We start from the raw sequence: 18289 nt of genomic DNA, 5'->3' as shown, positions 1-18289 counted from the left end.
TGTGTATTTGTAGTTCTACTTAAAGACAGGTGTTGGAAATACCTCATTACAGAAACACCTGTGAATGGGACCAGAAGTGGGATGTTATTTTGAATAAGCAAAAGACTCAGGATCAGGCCATCAGTTAACAGTATTTGTTGACATTGTCCATGAAGGTGATAATCTAAAACACGTTAAATAAAAATAAACAATATAGAAATAAGGAAACATTAACAGACATTAATGAAGGCATTCTGGAGCTACAGCTAACACAGCAAAACAGCAGTGTATTTTTCAGAACTGACTTCTCATTTATATATAAAATGATTTAGCAAGGGAGCCATACCTGTCCAACTCCTCCCTCAGCTTCTGATTTTCCCCAGTGGTTATTGCATTTGATCTCCTCTCTTGTTGCAGAACCTCTCTCTCGTTTTTTAGGACTATTTCCAACTCTTCCAGTTCTGCCTTGTGTTTCATTAAACTGTTGTATCTACAAAAGAGAAGTAGCATAATCTCTGCTCTGTTTTACACATTTTTCTTCTTCTAGTTTAAGATTTTTGAGTAGGTGATATGACAAACAACATTTTTTCCTTTCTGCTTGGTTTTGTACAAATTTTTGTGGTCAAAGATTTACCAAGACTGAAGAATTCCCCAGTATGCATGGAAATTCAGCTTAATCTACAAGTCTACTGGGAAGCTCTTGGAAAAAAAATACATTTTTAAACAAATCAAAATACAATTGTCAGAACCTTATTCATTTCTAGATTCTGACCATTTCATTAAAAGCATTTGAATCTCCAGGGTAAGCAGAAACTTCACCATTGAACTGGAATCCCACTCACAAGTAACTGTCAGTGACGCGTTTCAAGACCATGACTGAAAAGCAGAAAGCATCAGCCAAAAAGCAAGAAGAAAGCAGGGAAATGAGTAACTTAATGCCTACTGGGTTATATAAATAGGTAGTAACATACTGCATAGGTAATCATCTCCTGCATACTCCAGACATGGTGAGGACATATCAGCAAGAGGCGACAACAAAACACCTTCAGGCAGAGGTTAAGCTACCTGCTTGAGTGTCTCTGTGTGTTTTCTTTTGAGAAATCCAAGAGCAAGACTGCTGATCACGTCCAGGCCACCACTCACAGGGCCTCCACTGTTATCCACGTACATACAATTTATATAAAAATCCTTGAGAACAGGGAGGTATGCATGGAGAGGGCAGATGCCTTCAACTATGTGTTAAATTTCCATCTCTGGACTACTGAACTAACTGTGGCACAGCACAGATCAGGTGGGCTCAGCCTCCTTGGAGCTGCTATGCTGCCTGCATTCAGGAAATGCTGCACAGAACGAGGTGGATTGAGACCACTTCATAAAAGAGCAATCTCTTCCCAGATTTTTTCCTGTGGTGAATTCCTCTGTCAGGTTCTGTGCCCAAGTGCAGGCACTAGCAAAAACCACTGGAGACACTGGAGTTAAACAGTGGAGTTAAACTCACCAGCACATTATTCTGTGAGCATGATAAGGAGATATTGCCCTGAAATACTGCTGGCAGATACACCTGCACCAGTCACGGAGAAGCATCATTTTGGGCAATTCTGAAACAGCAGCTGGGTGGAAGACACAGCAATGCTTGAACAAGCTAGAGTAAATAAGCATCATGTGCACTTGTCCAGTCAGCAACTGCTGACATCTCAGCAGAGATGAATGCAGAGCATAGCTGCTCTGCAGCCACTACAACTTAAAAACAAAAGCAGCAGACAGCACCAAATACACTGACCCTTGCCAACTTGTTTTTCTTTCCCTTCATCCCAGGGTCAGATTACAGCCTGCCCCAAATTCCAGCCCATTGAAGGGCCACACAGCAAAGTACCTGTCTCCCGGACAAAAGCTGCTTTTTAGTATTCATTCCCAGTGACAGCAGTGCAGTTTAATTAACCTTATTTATTTGTTCTTCCTTCATTCAGCTGCAGGATATTTCAAATTCAATGTCTGTACAACAAATGGAAGAACCTGAAAGCAGCAGGTTTCACATCCAGCTCCAGAAGGATTTAAGAAACTGTGTGCCAATCCAGAGTCTTCGAAGACAAAATCCACTATCTCTTGGCAGAGATCACTGTGGTTGCCTCTGTAGAAACTGTGTTGTGAATTCTTTCGCCATTTCCCTCTGATAGGGCTACTCTGTTCATTTTTATCCAAGCAGTCTGTTTTTAATGAGGGCTACTTAGAGGGAAGCAGTATACTGGTCCAGTTTTACCAGCTTGGCCCACACCTACATGTTGCCTTTGAGCATGAGAGCTCCTGAGGTAGACTACAGCTGCTTCGCTAAATGCTAGGGACAGGTAAGAAACATGAGCCTGTCTGCAAAAATGCAAGTGGTTCTGCATCTCTGGAGTCCTAGTGAAATCCCCAAGCAAAATGTTATCTGTATTCCAGATTCAGTATGGAGTGTTCGAGCAGAACTTGTGCCACCTGACAAGCTTTACCACCAGGAAAGGTACACCAGCCTGTAGGCTATTCAACACTCACACTCCTGCCATTTCTTTAAGCATCAGTCCCAGGCACATGGGAAGGTTTGTTAAAACATGTTCTTATATGTGCACTTCATCTCTGACACAGTCCATTCCTGGACTTGAGAAATCATATTCCTTTAATCCTTTTGGTTTTCACTCTTTCAGCTGCTTTGTTAGTAGAAAATACTGATGGTGGGTGTCTGTGACTGAGAAAACTTTAAAAAAAAACGCTCAGCTATGATAAAAAAACAAGTAGCAAGGGGAAGCCATAAATATAATTACCAGCCAGCATTGGTAACATAGCCCTGCAATACGTAACCTTGCACAGCAGGAATTCTGTTATTCCAGTGAGATGAATTTTTCCAGTACCTCTGCAGGATTACAGAGCTCTCCAGAGTAAGCCACAAAGCAATGCTCAAGCATCTGCCAATCAATTGCAGTTAGTAAGTTATTACCTTCCCTTAGTAATGTACAATATGTAAAGCAATTTAAAAAAATGCAGGCAAAAGAGTCCAGCCTTTCTGTGCTGGCTGAGACAGTCAGCCCAACATCGCAGTCAAGAAACTGCTATTAATGGTAAACGGTCCTAATATACTAACTCTCTTTTCCTTTCTAAGTCAAACCCACATATCTGTGGTTTGCTGGGCTAGGACAGGCCATTTCACACAACCCATTACTAAATCCACACTGCAGGGCTAGTATTATGCAGACACAGTCGACGGAGGTTTAATGAAGTTTGCTCAGGTGCAGAAAATATTCTGACTGTGGTTAGAATGCATCAGCACGACCTACACTAACCTCACTGACATTAGCCTACGCAGAGCTGGGAGTCCAAAAGCTAACTGAAGTTGCTTTCTTATGACATGAGGTGCAGTCCCAAGTCTGTGCAGGAGTGCAATTTTGCCATAAGTAACAGAACCATGATTGCAAGCTGTCACCAACTGAGGAAAACTAGTATCCTGGGGATGGGACAAGCAAAACCTCAGAGAACTTCAGTCTCTGACACTGCAAAAACAAACTTCTCAGCTGCACTGCACTAGGAAAATTTAGCAGGTGGTGCATTCTAGCTGAAGGTTAAATGTGAGAGGTTTCATCTTAGCAATTAAATGCTCCAGTGTGGCAGACAAAAGTGGTTTTCTCACAGCTGTTCTTCTAACTTCCTCCCCTCTGTCCCTTTCACCCAGCTGAACTGCATATAGCACATTATTTTAAAAAAAAAAAAAAAAGGAAGAAGAAAAAAAAGAAGTGTCTTGTCTCTTCTTCCTGCCAGCCAAATGGAGACATGGAGACATGGAGACACAGGCTGTCCTTGGACAGATCACCTTGACAAGTATCTTTTGAGACTGACCTGCTGAGGAGGACACTGCACTCAAAACTGTCAAAATCAACCTGCTCTGAATACACAAAAGGTCACCATCTGCTCCCCTGGGACATCTCTCACTGACAGTCACATCTCAGTAACGAAGTCCAAACTGTTAATGTTTACGATGGTGATCTGACCACTTATCACTAGAGATAACCTGTTTTTAGAAAACCACTTTTTCCTTAGGTTGGAGCTGGTAATAGTCGGTACTCATCAATGAAAGAAGGAATCCAGTGAAATGCCTCTACACACCGCAGCATGACAATCTTAAGCAATGCCTGCATCAAAGAGATCCATTAATCAGCCTGAGAGACTTGGTAAGTAGCAACGAGGTCTGTGTAGTCACTTACAGCTCATTTAGTTGACAGCCAAGCAGCTGTCCTGTCACACAGCCCTGATGGACACTTTAACCACAATAGGTTCACTTCTATACTTCATCAAAAATCTATTGCACATTATAGTGCCCACTCCTTTGTGTTTGAGAAAGAAACACTTAGCACCAGGTTTTCATCCACTCTCAAAGATCACCATTGACTTGCTATGAACCCAACTTGTGGTCTCGCACAGAAACTGAATCTCAATACAGATATTTTGAGGGAGACCACTGATTTTTTTATTATTCTTATTTTTTTTTAAGTTTTAAAGTAGAGTGGCATTCATGTTGTGGTACATTATTTATATTGTTCAATCCATGAACAACTGTTAGAAAATAACAGTAACTAGTGACTAAATAATACACAAATTGTCTGATTTCACAATTCAACTGAAGGGCCTGAAGGAAAAGCTTTAGACTGTAAGAACAAGAAAAAAGAAATAATAATATACCACCCTCTCAGAACCAGCCCAATACAGCTTCCATCAGAGAGCCTCCTTTGTCATGAGGTTGAACGCACACACTATCCTCAATGATTTATACTGTTCTCCAAGAAGCTTGTACTTAGGTACTCTTACCCAGCTGACTTAAAGATCTCACTGTATGACTACAAAAAATATCTCCTGGTAGATCAGGAAAACTTTTTAAAGGCTGTATGTTATGCTAATGTAGATCCTTAAATGTAGCAAAGGGATTTAAGTTACTTCTGACTAAGCATCCCCAAGACCCAAGCACATTCACTAAGTATCATCAGTCATCTGTGGTCTGCTACCTTCAAAGGCCTGATATCCACAGCTTTTCAAGTATTTTCATCTGATCTCCTAATGATGGCAAGAACAAGACAACACTTTTTCAAAGGAACAACTCACTCTAATAAAACAGTAGTTTCTGTTTCTAATTAGAGACCAAAACTTACGAGTAACATGGTAACACAGATACATTCCAGCTACACAACTGCACTGAACAGTGAGCATACCTCTCTCCGAGACCTTTGTGTTCCAGATCCAGGTTTTTGTGCAATGTTTTCAGACAGCTGTGCTGGTTTATCAACATTTCGTATTCTGTAGACTGCCGTTCATGCAATGAAGCAAGGTGTTCATGGTCTTGAAGCAATGATTCATATTCAGCTTTGAGCTGCTCCTTCTGCTTCAGCAGATTTTCATTTTCATTCTCCTTGGCTGTCTGCTGATTTTGGAGTAAAGTATTCTGGGCCATTAGCGAAGCACTCTGGGAGCTGAGGGTTGAATTTTCTACCTAAAGTTTCTCAAATAAAAATCAAACGTTACTTACACCTACTGGTACAAGCAACAGACATGTACAGTAGCACATGACACCTGCATACAATTAATCAAGAATACATCCATTGTTTTATAGTTAACATATTTATGGACGCTTGGGCATTATTTCAGTATTGCTAGTAGTACACACCATAGTGTGTGTGTCTGTGTGCATACATAAATATATACATAGTATGCACCATGTTAGCAGCAGTCAGATATATAACAAGATAACCTTCTAACTGGAACAACACTGTTATACTAGCAGAACAACTGGAGGCTAAAGACCCAGATGAGCTGGAATACTCGCATCTTAACTGTATCTCTAACAATAAGGTACAAAAGCTCAAGTTACTCCACATTTATGTACCAGTAATGAAAATGTAATTTCACCCAAACTCAACAAAATCAGCTGCACCGTTGTTTATGGTAGCAGCACTTCAGAACAAGCCTGATTTCAGTAGATAGGTGGGTGCACTGATTTTATATGTCGCTTGTAAACTTCAATTGCAAGTGAGAGCTAAGTAAAGACCAAGCACTCTGAGAACATGCAAGCTGAAAAGCTTGAAGAAAAAAGGGAAATCCACATAATATAAACATGAGAGCTAATCTTTAAAACTGTTCTCTTTCTCAAATTACATATTTTGTCTGTTTATCTGAAAATCTGAAACTTGTGATCAGAACCCATTCTTACAATGCCTCTTTGGATATGACGATATGACTTGTGTTCTCTTTCCATTTCTTCCAAGCTCTTTTATAGACATGGCATTAACAGAATAAACAGCATATATCTTATTTTAGGGTAGCTTCTGAAATAACACATTTCGATTTTGCTGCATCATTACTTTTGATTTAACTAATTTAAGAATTTCTTTTGAAATAACTACATTTTTAATAAATAAAAGTCCATATAGTAGCTGTAGATTCAATTTCCCTCCTAGCTGAGAGAAATTTAGATCTCAATTTAAGCTCCTCCTTATGGACCTCATCTTTACATTACTACATTAGCCTACCAATATAAATATTTTTTTGTCAGCTCTTATCTTCTCCACACTACTAGTCAATCTACTAGACTGCAATCCAGTCCCCTGGCACAGGAGTACAAGGTTGTCCTGACCTGGAGTTTGGCTGTCTGCGTCTGCAAGGCAGTATTGTGTTCCTGAAGGAAGATGTTTTGCTTCTGTAGTGTCAGGATCTGATTGTTGAAGGAGACATTCTGTGTTTCCAAATGCTTCAGTTGTTCTTTAAGCAACTGCTTCTCAGTATGCAGAGCTGCATTCTGAAAGGGAGATTGGGATATGAAGGGGATAACAGGAAGAACTGAAATGGCTGTCCTGATCATTTATAGTCCTATCAAAGATGAGAATTAGTGACAATCATTCTGCAATAAATATAAAAAAGCAGACTCTTCCTAGTGTTAAATGGAGACAGGACAGATGATACACCCAGGATTTGTCCAAGTGGAGATATAATACAAGACATTAAAGTTCCACACAGCCCTGAGAGATACCAGAGGAATTTGTTAGGTGCTCCAGAAAACCCCACCAGATTCCTGTAAACTCAGAAAGCCAGGCCCCAACAACCCACTCATGGTCAAGGGAAGTCTGAGGGATAACAGGAAATAGAAGGCTTACATTCCTTTCCAGTTCAATTGCCCTGTCTTTCAGTTTCAGCAGCTCCATGGTAGCTTCTCGGTGTCCTGTTTCCAATTTGTCATTCATCTGGTGGTTGGGAATGAGTTTCTCTGTAGAATACCTCAGTGAATTCTGAGTATGCTGCCCATCCTGTTGAGTCTGCTTAAGCGCATCAAATTCCTTCTTTACCTGCATAAGCCAACAAGGAACAACCTTCACTACTGGTTTAACAGTGGGATTTTACATGAATGAATGTAGGATGCGAAGTTCTTCTCTTTAACTGTAGGCACTTAAAGGGATTCAAGAATCGTTCCCCTCACTTCACAAACGGGGAAGCTGAGACACAGACAGGTAGAGAAATCCATGTCCATGGCTTCCAGTCAGGTGCCTTATGACTCATGCTCACTGTCACCTACAAAACAGGCTGGTTTTAGGTGGGAAGTTTAAAGCACAGTTAATGAAAGCATAGGCTGAGGAACATAAGGCAGAAAAACAACACTACGGTGATAAAGAAAAAACATGGAGAAACAGAGATCTGCAGGTGGTCCTTACCTTTAGAACTTCTGTCATAGACCCCAGCCCAGTAATTTTGCTGAAATTGGTGCCATTATATTGAATGGAACAAGAGAAAGCAGCTAGGCCAAAAAGTGTTTTTTTTTGGGAAGTGTGCGTATGTGGTGGGGGAAAAATGTACAGACAACTTGTTCTTGCTCAGTTATGAAATGCATGTGAATATGCAGAACAACCTCTTACCATATTTAGATCATTCTGTAACTGCTGGTTCAAGTTCAGGGAGTCTTTCACTTGAGCTTCCAGCATTGCAATCTTTTCGTCTTTCACAGCTAGTGTTGTTTTTAGTGCTGATTCAGTTTTGCTCTCCAGAATCTTGTATTTCCTGAAAGACATGAGAATAGCTTTCCAATATCTACCACTGTGAAATGAGCCACTATCTATAAAGGAGACTTTGCCTTCATCCATTCCAAATACCATCATACGTTACATTGCATGTGTTTGCTTCAGGAACTCGATTTCACCTACTGCTCCAGATCTCTGCTGATATATTATAGCTAGAGAAGCTGCTTTAGGAATTTGAATAGGGGTTACAACCAACATGGTCCTATAGAGATAACTAAGAGCTACATAACTTAAGAATATTTTTTTCTATTTTTTCCCTTAATTACACTGCAGAAATTTTTTCTCATGTCTCTTTTTTACATTTTGGACAAGAAGAAAAGTCAGCAATAGTCCCTAAAGATTCCTGCAATATAGGTATGCTTCTCTATTTAGCTCTTACCCAAGAGACCTGTACACGTGTCATTGGAGTTTCTTCATTCATGGCTCTAAGGCTTGCGATCAATAATTTCTTAGGCAACATCTATGTTTATATTAACAGGTGGTTGGATCACCAATTACTTGAAGTCATGACACACACCAACTAATGGACAGTTACAATCATAGAATTGTTAGGGCTTGAAAAGACCTCCATGATCATCTGGTCCAACCATCACCCTACTACCAATGTCACCCACTAAACCATGTCCCTAAGCACCAGGTCCTAACTTTCCTTAAACAACCCCAGGAATGGTGACTCCACCACTTCCCTGGGCAACCCATTCCAATGCCTGACTACTCTTAGACACTATTCTTACCTGTAAAGAGAATACCAGGAGGAATCTACGCAGTGGATTGTTAGAATAGCTACCCAGCTGCTCTACAAGGGTACTGTGATAATACTGGAGATATGGAGACAGAATGACATTTCTTCCTTCCTACCAAGAAAAGGGTTGGCAAAGCTTGCAATGTACTGCCAAGCTTGCTACAGAAAAATATGCTTTATGTCCAAAATAAGTAAGGGTAACTGAAGTGAGACAGATGAGAATTGAATCAAAAGGCAAAGGGCCTAAGAGTTTGGCCGAGGAAAAGCCTGCAGAGTCAAAAGAATGACAAGAAGAGCTCAGTTTCCTCACGTGTCATCATTGCCATTGTCATCTTGTAGCAGCAGATCTTTGCTCAATCCTATCTTCTCCAGTTCCTGGCTCAGTTTGTCCAGCTCACTAGACAACTGTTGACTCTTCAGCTTCTCCAGAACCAAATCCTGTAACAGGACTAAACGATTAGTTCCTCTGCAAAGGATAGTGATAATTATCTAGCACAATAGATTTTTTTAAAGGATACTAAAAAGTCATTGGATAAAATCCTAGTCCCAAGAAGCTCAGTTAAAATTCTTCATCAGTGCCAGCTGTAGGCTGGATTAAACTGATTGCTTTTATTTATATCTTACTCAGAATAAATCTGAAGAACGCTATCTTTGAGCTTTGTCTCGCTCACTGTACTGAATTACTTCTGCCAACACGTGCATCCTGCCCATCTGCCAAAAAAAGAAAAAAAAAAGGGACATGTACCAGACAGGAGACATCCTGCCCACCTGCCAGCAGATGGGATGTGTACAGGACAGGGAACACAGCACCAGCAGAGGGAGTTCCCACCTCTCTGAGTCCAGCCAGAAACTAGGATGAAAAGCCCTGCCAGAAGTCCAGCCTAGGCTGGCACACACACACAGAAGTGACAGGACTTCAGTATGGAAATTTCTTGAGATAACATGGTTAAGATTCGTCACCAAGGGACTTACACATTTCCACTACCGACTCTGACTTTTTGACATATGGAAAATCACTGGCAAAATTATAAAACCATAATTATATTGCTGCATATATGACAGGACAGCTCTGGAGACTGCAGTTCTCCACTTGGTACTTACTCTAGTAAGTATGGGTGCATTCTGGTTTTGTTTAGGTTTCTTAAAGAAACTTAAGCAGAACTAGAAAGAGAAGTCATATGGGAAGGGCATTTGACAGAGCCCTACAAGATGGTATGGGAATGCTTTGCTTTTACGCCATAAAAGTGCTTTGTGTGGAAATAACCTTAAAAGATATAGTACCAGCCAACCTGTTTAAAAAGGACAGATCATTTTTGGTGCATTGCCAAGTTCCAATGTTACAGATGTTCAAAATTTTCTGAAATGCAAAGGTATCATGAAAATCTACACTCCTCATATTTCTGTTCAAAAGTTTTCTTAAACAAGGCATGGGGAAAGGACAACAAAATTACTGAAGCACTTCAAGTAAGAAAAGATAATCTTGAATATCAAACAGAAGCAAGAGCAGAACAAACAAAAAGGTAATACTAGAAATACAAAAAAGTAAACAAACTGTAAGTAGTCAACAGTTCTGTGCTATCACAAATTTAGCCAACATGTTTAAATGGCAAGGAAAAATGCTAAGGTCAATGTTAGTTTATAGTCTAAAGACAGGTCCCTTCTTGAATATCCATGAGCTCATTCTATAGAATCTGTAGAAATAAGTGAGAAAAGGAGAAGATATGCTTATGCGTGTGCTGCATCACTGGAAGTCTGCAGATGTCTGAGAAGGGAAAAATTAAAAAGATGTCTTCTCAGAAAAGCTATTATTCTATGTATTTTTAAGGAAAACTAGATAGAAACAACTCGCGACTGTTTAAAATATTTCTGATAACTTTTTTTTTTCATCCTGGAAATTACACTACTGCTTCAAAAACTAAACGCAAAGGAAATCTCCAAGTAATTGCATTAGCCTTACTAAACTTACTCATTTCACTGAGCTGCTGTAGCACTGACAATTTTCATTTGAACGTTCTTTCACAGGGAATCCCATTTCTGCTAGGACAGCAGCAGGCCATAAGAGAAAGCTGCAATAACCTGTATTGGCTCACAGGCCATCTACAAAGTGGCAGGCTCTGACACACACACCATCAGTTTGTCAAGGTCCTAATGTGAACCGTGTGTTTTTTAAAAGATGACTACTAAGAAAATTGTGAATGCTGCATGCTGAAGTGGAAAGGGCTGCTGGAAGAGATCACTGCTGCTTAACAACAGAGCTGCTTAGGATGCTTTCACTCTGTAGGAAAATGTAAAGCAAAGCTCGGTGCAGCTGTTACTGAAAAGGTCAGGTTGGTCACCTGGGACAGGTCTTGTCCCAGCTATGTCTGTTTTAGAATTGGGATGTTAATATATCCTCAACAAGTGCTCTCATTTCTAAGGTTAAGAGTCCATCTCCCTTACTGGAAGCTCTCGTGTAAGCAAACAATTTTGAAGTCAGAATTTGAGAAAGCATCGAAGTCATTGGTTACAGCTACAAATTGGGACCTGTGTTAACACCCTGCTCTGCATGAAGATGGATGTCATTTGGAGACACTGTTTGTGGACACAAAGTGGTACGTTGTAGTTTTTGGAAGGTTCCATGTTCCAAAGCAACACTATCCAGTGACGCCAAGTAAGGCTGTCAAGAAACAGTCATAGGACAGATGACTTTCTTTGCTACTTCACAGGGCTGAAAAAGAACAGAAGGGTACTGAAAACGGTAGTATTATTTTGCTTACCTCTCTCAATGTAGCTAGTGTTCTTTTATCAATTGTAGCTTGCTTTATGAGATCTTTATTGTCCTTTTCAAATTCTTTCAGCTTATTGGATGAATCTCTGAATCGAGCAATTTCCTTTTCTAGTGTCTTGTTTTCTTTCTCAGCAACTGCCAGCTTTACTGTACTGTCATCCAAAATAGCATCTTTCAGCTCCACTTGTTGCCAAAGCCGTTTTGTTTCTTTCTCCAGCATTTTTTTGTCCTTCTCAAGCTGAGATACTTCTTGTTCTAGGGTTTTGTTCTCCTTTTCTAACCTCTCTAGCCGTTTGGCAGAAATCTTTAGCTCCTCAAGGTTTCTCTGAAGGACCTGATTTTCATTCTCCATTCCCTGCACTTCTTTTTCTAGCTCCTGGATCTTTTTGTTGCTGTTCTCCAGCATTTGCTGAAGTCTCTGATTTTCAGAGTTGATACTCTGGTAGCTTAGCTCCAGCCTCTCCGACTTCTTGCTCAACGCTTTTAACATTTCTACATTCTTCCTTAAGTCCTCTTTCTCCCTCTGCAAATCTTTATTTTCTGCCTCTATTTGTGACATTTTTGTGCTGGTAAATCTCATTGTCTCCACCACTCTCCTAAGCTCCAGATTTTCTTCATCCAATTGCTTGTTGTCCCTTTCCAAGTCCCCAAGACGGATAGAAAGATTCTGTAATGTGTCCAGTGATTTTCTTAGTTTCCTATTTTCCACTTCCAGATTCCCATTTTCCTGCTCAAGAACTTCGACTTTCTCTGTCACTATTTTCATTGCTGCTGCCTTCTTTGTGAGTTGCTCATTCTCCCTCTCCAGACGATGGAGCTCTTTTTCCATTTCTTCCACTCTTTCCACTTTTTCTTTAACCTGGTCCAAATCCTTCTGCAATTGTTTCTTCTCAAATTCCAACTTGTTCAGTTTGGTACTAGTTTCTGTAACCGTTTCATGGAGGATCTTGTTTTCTTTTTCAATATCTTTCACTCTTGCCTCACTGCTTACTTGAGATCTTTGTCTCAGAGATGATACCACTTGATTAAGGTGATCATTTTCTTGTTTAAGGTCCTTTATCTACGTAGAGGATAAAAAAAAAAAAAACAAACACAAATGTTACTCATCCACCTTACAACATACACTACAATTTAGTCTTGATTAACAAAAGCATCTCTTTAACACAAGAAAAATTTCAGAACAGTTTTCCCTGATTACCAACAATCCAAACTAATGAAAAAATTGTTACCTCTTGTATCTTGGTACTCTAATGAACTAAAAATTGGTTTTGTATTCTTCCTACTAGGCAAGATCTAAGCAGAGATAAAAAGTGGACAATAGACTTTCAGAGAACACCTCAGAGAGGATGTTTCATTATGAATCATTCCGAATAAATGTTACCTTTCTGTTTAGGTTTACATTCCTGTCTCTGGGATCTGAAGACACAAATTTTCCCTGATAAGACTTCAGAACCCCAGAAGTTTTTCTTCTAGCAGTTATAGATCTCATTAAAGATACACTTTCTGTAAAAGCAGTACATTTACCTCCTGGCCAAATTCCAGATGAAGAAATTGCAATTTAGACTGCAATTTGCATCTGATTCTTATCTAAACAATATCCCCAAAAATGAAGCAGGAGTTGAGCCTGAAAACTCAGAATCTGCCCTTTTCCAGTGGCTGACTTCTGTTTTTACTTCTTGCCCTACCTGTGAATCATTCATCAACTGCAAACTCAAAGAGTCCGTATGTGCTCTGAAATGTATGACTTTGTTGGTAAAGTGCAGTTTCCCAGGTAGAAGCCTGTGTAAGAATGCTTCAGGATGAAAAGCACTACATAAAACATTTTGTATTTAACCTCCATCCCACAAATCTTGGAGTAAATTCCAATAAATATTGAAAATACACATCCCAGCCACCAATGATCTGTATATGCATTTTCTTTAGCCATTGGTCTACTTAATGCAGATGATACTTTGCATGAACCTATAACAGAGTAGTTTCAAGGCATTGCACATGAACTGCAACACAATATTAAAAGCTGAAGGACATTTAAAATATCAGTCCAGAAAATGTAAATATTTTCCCAACATCTTTTTAAAATAGACTAAGTGGTCTTAAAAAAAAAAGCATTCAGGACATCCAACTGGTGGCAGATTCTTCTGCAATAAAACAGGATTTTATTTGCACATCCTAAAATCAGTCAGTGCCTGTTTAGTAGGATCCAGGTTTTTTTTTTCCCAAAGAAGAAAAGATCTGCTCTTACAACCAACAGCCTGAAGATGCCCTTATGGCAACAGAAGTAGCAGCTACCAAAACATATTGGGCTTTTTTGCACAAAGAAACGTTTTACCTACATTTGAACAAGTTGAGCCTACATGTAATAGCTCTCAAATTGCCCTGTATCCCTGAGAGAACCAGAGGCTCTAAATGGCATCAGCAAATTTCCACTACTGAGCATATGCTTTTAGATTACATTCGTAAAGTTTTCACCTGTCTGTCTTTGTCGGCTTTTAGTGTCTCCATGACAACTTGTAGCTGTTCTTTCTCTTTTATCAATTCTTCACTCAAGGTTTCCAGATCTTGATTACTTTGCTTCTCTTTTTCAATTTGATTTTGTAACTTCTCAATCTGTGTGGAGAGAACACACAAAAATATATCAGTCACAGCTTGATACAATGACAGTTCAAACTTTAAAGTATTCTGAAGAAATGAAAGAAATGAAATGAGGACTATGGCTGACAGATACAAATCTTTCTCTTCTGCTGCTTGCCAGTCTTAAGAGGGTGAAAGGTACTGCTGAATTTTCTCACAGTAAGGTACAGCAGTGGAAAACAATTCACCTGCCTGAGCGCACTGTTTTGCTCCTGTCAGTGGCTACAGTTTCTGGTGCTCACCTCTCTGAGTGATTTGTCTTCTCCATCACTGACGGCCTTACCCAAACAGTGGACACTGTTATTACAGCAATTCACTGAACAACAGGATTTAAACAGTCGGGAACAGAGGAAAAGCACTGAAGTTTCCAAGTTTACCTTCCTTCTCCCAGTGATCTGTCAGTCCCATTTTCCCAGCAGGTGACAATGCTGTATTTCAATGATCTGTGAATAAGGGCCCTACAATGAATGATGGCTTCCTAGTCCCTCACTTTGAAAGCTGTACAAATAATGAACTGAGCACAGCGAAGTAGCACCACTTTAGTATTTAGAAGCAAGAGATTCCAAGAGGTAGGCTGCCCATTTCAGGAAATACTCCTTCTTATCCTTGTAAAGTGCTGTGAAAACCTTCAGCTGTGCATAAATATTGGCTTTTATTTTGTGTGTGTTGGTATTAGAAACTTTGCCAACAGTGAAAATGTCAATGAAAAAGGTATTAACAATAATTCTCACAAGTGGGAAATAGCTAGAGGCTGGGCTCTGCCTATATCAACACGTGCCTCATTACAGGAAGTGTTTAAACAAGCAGGGGCTGCTCAGATTGAAGATAAGAATGGCTTAACATTTAGAAATGTGACCATGTTAAGGTTCATTGGTCTCAAAGGAGCCGTTCAGAGAAGGCTGGAACATAAACTCAGTAATTCAGCAATAGCTGGTCTTCATTAGCACCTCCTAGAATACTGGAGACAAGAAAGAAACTACCATTTACAACTTGTTTCAGTCCAAGGAGCTAGAAGTGCAGGGAAAACAAGTACTTGGGCTTCTACTAGATTGTGCCCAAGAAATGATTTTCTGTTAAGAGTTTCTCTCAAAACATTGAGAGAAAGAAATAAACAGATATAGAGGACTTTTCCTTCATATCATCTCCCCTTGTACTATTTAAATAATCTAGTTTGGCAATGTGATCCTTGCAAGCAGTAGATAGCAAAGCATACTCTGGTAACAGTTCTTGAAACTCTCGGACAGCGGATGAAATCTGACTCTTAAATGACTTAACTATCTTAAATGACTTTACTATGTGTATCTCAGGAAAGTTTATTTAAAAAAAATAAATACACATACATGCATAAAGGCACACTAAATTGACAAAATCACTCTCTCTCTTGCTCACAAGCTCTGTTGCTTGTGAACTCCAGAATGAAATCAGAGTTCATACAAAGTGTCTTTAACAGTCCTTGAGAACTGTTGCCCTCTCCTCTACCTACTGCAGAGTAACCACTCTGTCATTAGTCACAGAGACCTCCCCAGTGAGCAGCCATACCCTCTAATTAAGACGATACATGTGTCAGAGAAATACAGAAGTATGGTGGAGCAAACAAAGATTTAAAAATGCAAATGCAAACAAACACCTCAAATCAGGACTATTTTTACTTATGTATCAGGTTTCTGCACACTGAGACATAACTGCATGTCTCCCAGAGTACAGAATAATACTGTGGGTTTTTTTTCCAAAGCTTCCTGAATGGGAGATGTGAAGCTAGTCAGCAACTTGAGTGGCCTGTGGTATTGAGTCAGAACTTACAGACTTAAGTCAGCTCCCATCATACTCTTTGTCTCTCTAGTAGAGCTTGATTTACACCCTTCCACACATTTCAGCTGCTCTCGATAGCAGTATTTTTAACTGCCATTTTCTCTCATTGGTCCGATGCGTACAGCGGCCCCTTCGCACCTCACAGGCATTCCCCACTACTGCGTGTTGTCTTATTTAACTACCAGCCGTGTAGATGACCCTCCCATGTCAATGCATTCATCATCACTGAAAACATCAGACTAATGCTGGAATCACAACTGCTGGCACCAAAACAGTGCCATAACTGGAGGTGCCCACAGGAATGTGCCTGAGGCAAAGCCAAAGGTTGACCACAGCTGTTTAAATTACTTAAATTGCTGTATACCACAGGTATCTGCTGACTGCTTTATACTTCTTGATCTCAAATTTTAAGCATGTAAATTAGAGCTGGAGTGAATTATTCATATACAACAGGTCATAAATGGGAGTGTGGAAGGAGGAGTACACTGAACTGAATTCCTGCATTTTTCTTTGTGCACAGAAGAAAGGCAAGAAGCAGAACTGGTCTCTCAACTTGGTGGCAAAAGAATCTTTCCAGGAGATGGATTGATTCAGTGATGGATCCCTGTTCTCCTTGGCAGAGAATCTGACTCTCTTCTAGTTTTGATCTAGTAATACGTGACCAGCATTTCATATAAAGATTCCTTCTCCCCTTGTCCTGGTAAAGCGTTCTCTTGCCCCATAAGCAGGCCAGAGAGGAGTGGAATTCTTGTATTGATGTCATACACACAGGACACAGCAGCAATGGGGGAGAGATAAATGGGGTTTATATCCTGGGTGATTTAGGAAAGGTAGGAATGTGGAAAAAGTTGACAAGGAAATTATTCAGAATAGCAAGCATCATTTCCCTGCTGGCATTTGGCTCAATTCATCGGAATTCAGAATGCAAGTCAACAGCCAGACAACAACGGAGCTAGCAGTTGGAGGTGAACCAAGCACTGTGTTTCACAGAGACACGGGCATTTGAATTAACTGTAATAAGTTAATAACAGAGTGTAACACAGACATATATATATATATGTCTCTCTCTCTATATATATATAAATATACGTTTAAAAAGTGACAACATGCATATTTGTTACCAGTGATTAAAAGAAGCCAGATCTTTGCAGAGAATGAGAATATCTAAGAGCCAAAAGGAACAGACAAGGAGAAAGAACTGATGCAGGACTACTAACAGAAAATAAGACTTCTTTAAAAACATACTAAGTTGATTTCACCTGTGTGTTTTATTTGACTTGCATAGAAATATTAAAACTTTCAAACGAACAAAATAATTTCAGTGTGGCCAGGGCTTTCTCACCTGGTAGAGCAAGAACTACTGACTGCTGTAAGACAACAAAAGGGACAAAATTGACAATACAGTCTGACTGCAAAATGAGTACTGCTTATATGAAATAGGAAGAATCACTTTTGCTTACAATGATGTACTTAAGTAGTGAAGTAGAAGTTGATAGAATATACCACCTTTAGAATAAGATTAAATAGAAGGGCCCCAAAACATCCACAGTCTTACTGAAGAACATTGGTGAATTCCCTCCAATCTTTCATCATTCAGGAATGCTGTAAAGCTCTGCACACACTGTGTTCAAAAACCCAAGAGCTCTGTTTGTTCCTGTGAACAAGGATTACCTTTTTGCTAAGCTGTTGATTTTCCTTTTCCAGTTCCACAAACTTTAGACTGCTCTCTCTGGAGGTCAAGGAGGCATCTCTCAGCTCCTGGATTGTGTTCTGCAAGCTCTGATTATCCTTCTCTAGCTTCAGTATGCGACTCGAAGCACATTCATTCAACTCAAACACAAAAGACTTTCTAGCTGTTGAAACATGAGAATCAGAAGGTGGCTCTAATCAATTCACAAATATGTTCTTTTCCAGGTCCTTAAGATTCACTTTTATGAAGATAATTGCAGTTAGATCCTTATCGTTTCAGCTTGACTGTTAAGTAAACACTTTATTTAAAATAGAACCCCTTTCTACAGATGATAATTAAAACCTTTAATAAATAGGGAAGTACCTGAACAGATAACCATCTTAAAAGCTACTTACTTTCCTAACTCTCCTGAAGCCACTTTAAACATGCTAGCTGCATATTTTATTTTAATAGCAAAATAGACTTTGATACCCTTTCATACTTCCACAAGAGGAAATAAATCAAGGCAGAAAGTAAAACACTAAGAATTATTTGTGAAAACACCAAGGATGATGCAGTTCCTAAAGCTAGTGAAAACTTAAGTAAAACTGAACATC

The 18289-nt window shown here is 39.6% G+C and overlaps 1 protein-coding gene across 4 annotated transcripts in view; it reads right to left on the bottom strand.

The window, feature by feature from the left end:
* CCDC88C (coiled-coil domain containing 88C) overlaps nt 1-18289 on the bottom strand; it is a 91867-nt gene that overhangs the window by 15192 nt on the left and 58386 nt on the right. For all 4 annotated transcript variants that reach the window (XM_068682947.1, XM_068682944.1, XM_068682946.1 and 1 more), the window contains exons 13-21: nt 17675-17856; nt 14033-14170; nt 11553-12623; nt 9107-9234; nt 7893-8034; nt 7140-7328; nt 6623-6784; nt 5205-5482; nt 326-469 (exon numbers count right to left, since the gene is read on the bottom strand). In XM_068682947.1, the coding sequence (XP_068539048.1) occupies nt 326-469; nt 5205-5482; nt 6623-6784; nt 7140-7328; nt 7893-8034; nt 9107-9234; nt 11553-12623; nt 14033-14170; nt 17675-17856 (2434 nt within the window). The remainder of the gene's footprint in view (nt 1-325; nt 470-5204; nt 5483-6622; nt 6785-7139; nt 7329-7892; nt 8035-9106; nt 9235-11552; nt 12624-14032; nt 14171-17674; nt 17857-18289) is intronic.

This window comes from Anas acuta, chromosome 5 (assembly GCF_963932015.1).
Source record: "Anas acuta chromosome 5, bAnaAcu1.1, whole genome shotgun sequence".
Lineage (NCBI taxonomy): Eukaryota > Metazoa > Chordata > Aves > Anseriformes > Anatidae > Anas > Anas acuta.
This window is presented reverse-complemented; position numbering and strand designations above follow the sequence as displayed.